Genomic DNA, 2,971 nt, shown 5'->3' on the forward strand with positions numbered 1-2,971 from the left:
ACCGGGCCTATTGCGAAGTTATTCAGGCCGGGGCTTCGCCAATAGGGAACACTGCGCGGGACCGGGGGACCCCCCCCCCCGGCCCCCGCCGGGGGCCGAAGAAAAAGGATGTCCCGCCCCCCGCACGAAGGAACTCCGAGGGCGGCGCTCGAAAGTCGCCCGCTGCGAGCCTCGTGGCCGACACAAGGCGCTGAGCCCGCGCCAGTGGAAAATCCGCGGCGGCTGCTCGTCGTGTGGAGGACGCCGGCGTCGGCCGGCGCGGACGTGCAGGCGTGCATTGACGAGGGGGACGCGGGCGTTGGGAGGGCCAAGAGCCCGGCGACAGATGGTGGGAGCTCCAAGGATGACAGCGCTTGACACTGCGTGGAATGCAGGACCTCACATTCGGCTGGCTGTGCCGCCTTTCTTCATCGTGGGCTTTCCCTTGTTCTGCCGTGATCTGCCCACGTGAGCATCTTGATGGTCCAGTGCACAAGCAGCAGCCGTCCGCCGCTGGCCGCTTGCCCATCGAGGCTGGCAGCCGGCGGTGTCCTTGGCCAAGAGCGCAAGTTGTGCATCGCCAAGGTTTTCTTCGTCGTCACGAGGCTATCCTGGCCCCTCCGTGTTGCCTTTTCCAGTTCCTGATGCCCCCGTTGTCCACCAAGTCACGCGTAGGCGCATGCATGAAAGCTGCGCAAATACGTTTGGGCCTCTTGGAGGTCTTGAGCTGGCACCTCTCTGGTATCGTGGTATCTTGTAGCCACGTCGCATGGCGGGTTGGGATGTCTCGGCCCAGGAAAAGCGCTCTATGTGTAGTTTGAAGCTGATAGCTCCTCCCCTGCCTGCCTACCTTACCTAGTCATACCTGTTGATCGTTTGGAATCTCACTGGCCATTCTCATCCTTCTTCAGCCTCTGGCACAGCATCCCCAATCGTTCCCCGCCGTGACCACAGTCATGTCAGAAACACAGATCGATGGACGGCAAGGGATCTTCAAGTGGCCCTCTTCCCCCGAAGAGATTCGCTTGCTCATCCCGGAGGAGTTTGTTCGGCAGCGGTCCCCTGGCTGGGCGGCATTCGCCTGTCTACAGAGAGTGGCCGTTTGTCATTGCGAAGAGCTTCCTTGGCCCAGATCGCTCTGCAAGTGGCGTGCCTGGACGACTTCTCACGCAACATGGTCTTCACGCGACATGGTTCGCCAAGGCGCTCCATTCGCCATGCATTTCTCGACGTCCGACTGCCAAGATATTCATATCGCTTTTGCCCGAGGGCAGGCAGACGTCTCTCGATCGATCACGACATCGGCATCTCGATGGACAGTTGCTCCTGAAAATCGTACTCGGACAATGAAGCCAGTTAGCACAAGAGCCTGCCGGGTGCATAGGCATAAGAAGCAAATGGTTCATTTTGCATTGTCCTGATGCTGTCGATACCGATGTAGCTCTTCGTGATCTCACCAGTACTCCGTATCTTGGCTTTCACTAACCCACCATGTCCCGTACACGCCACCAATGCCCCCGAGTGTACAAAGGCGCCCACACTATGACCTAGCCCATCACTGCACCTCCTCGACCATTTTGCCCGTTCGCAATCCCGGCGCCCCAAACACCTTGCCCGCCGAGCCGCCGAGCATCTCGTCCGGCACGGCAATACGGCTGCCTTCCTTGGTGCTGACCCACCGCACAAACATGGCATCGGGCTTGTCGTCGCCGGCCTGGTTCTCCTGTGCCTTGCGATTCGTCTTGGGCGCCTGCTTCTTGAGGAGCTTGTTGATGGTTTCCATCTGTCACACGCGTCAGTGAGCCCCCAGTCTTCTTGACAACGCGCACGAAGCGTCGTACCTTGACTTCCTCGTTGCGCTTCTCGCTGAGGTTGCGACGCCTTCGCGCCATCTCGGACCGGCGCATCGACAGCTCCTCGGCCGTCAGGTGCTTCTTCACCTGCACCTCGTCCGAGAGCTTCATGTACTCCTGCGGCTCGTCCTCGAAGCGGGCGCGCTGGCGTCTCGTCATCTTGTTGACGTCGGGTTCCTTGGATTCGCTGCCGTCCTCGTCGCTGTCCACGTCCTCGGCTGCGGCGAGGGTCACGTCCATCGTCTCATCAGCTTCGCCTTCGGCGTCTTCTTCCTCCTCTTCCTCCTCTTCCTCCTCGCCCTCGGCATCCTCCTCCTCGCCTTCTGCGTCTTCCTCCTCGTCTTCCTCCTCGTCGTCCTCGTCGCCGACGCCGCCGACGTTGATGCTCATGTCGACCTCTGCGTCGCTTTCCAGATCACTGAGCTCGTCGTCATCGTCCTCCTCGTCCTCCTCCTCGACGACACGGGCCGCGGCTGGTCGGCGCACCGTGACCTTGTTCGCTTTGGGCGTCTGAATCTTGATCGTCGTGGGGTGAGCAGGCGTGGCATCCATGTCGACATCGCCATCAGCGTCGCCATCGGCGTCCTCTTCATCCTCCTCGTCTTCGTCACCGTCGGCGTCGGCCTCCATGTCGTCATCGTCGCCCAGATCAGCCATCTCCTCATCCTCCTCCTCGTCCTCCTCGTCACTGTCCGACTCGACGACGTAGCTCTTCTTGGCACCGCGGTTCCTCTTGCCCGCGATAATCTCGCCGCCGACGAAGCTCTCGCGCGCGTTGAGCGAGCCGGCGCCCGAGTTGCGACTCCTGCCGGACGTGGCCTCGCGCAGCTTGTTGGCGGGGACCTTGACCGTCAGGTTGAGCGACTCGTGGCCGGGCGAGGAGGGCGGGTCTCTGGTGACGCCCGAGGTGCGGCCGCTCGAGGCGCCGTCCGGTCGCCGTGATCGGGTCGACATGATGGGTGTCCGTTCGCTGTCGGCCCAGTCAGTGATGGCCTCATGAGCCTTCTTGGCTGCTGAACGACGCGGCCGAGATGTCATGTTGCTACTGGCCAGCGCGCAGCTTTGCCCCTTGGGAGCGATGTTTGTGTGGAATCCTCCGCAGGGCCGCGGATTTTGTTTGGCCGGGGGGGGGGGGGGCG

The 2,971-nt window shown here is 61.9% G+C and overlaps 1 protein-coding gene across 1 annotated transcript; it reads right to left on the reverse strand.

Moving 5' to 3' along the window:
- Positions 1-1,534: 1,534 nt before the first annotated feature.
- VDBG_03650 (conserved hypothetical protein) lies at positions 1,535-2,870 on the reverse strand (the record flags this gene model as incomplete). Its single annotated transcript, XM_003005651.1, has 2 exons — positions 1,535-1,762; positions 1,821-2,870. The coding sequence occupies 2 exons, from the start codon at positions 2,868-2,870 to the stop codon at positions 1,535-1,537; spliced, it is 1,278 nt and encodes a 425-aa protein (XP_003005697.1).
- Between the last annotated feature and the right edge of the window lie 101 nt (positions 2,871-2,971).

This window comes from Verticillium alfalfae, genomic scaffold, assembly GCF_000150825.1.
Source record: "Verticillium alfalfae VaMs.102 supercont1.4 genomic scaffold, whole genome shotgun sequence".
Lineage (NCBI taxonomy): Eukaryota > Fungi > Ascomycota > Sordariomycetes > Glomerellales > Plectosphaerellaceae > Verticillium > Verticillium alfalfae.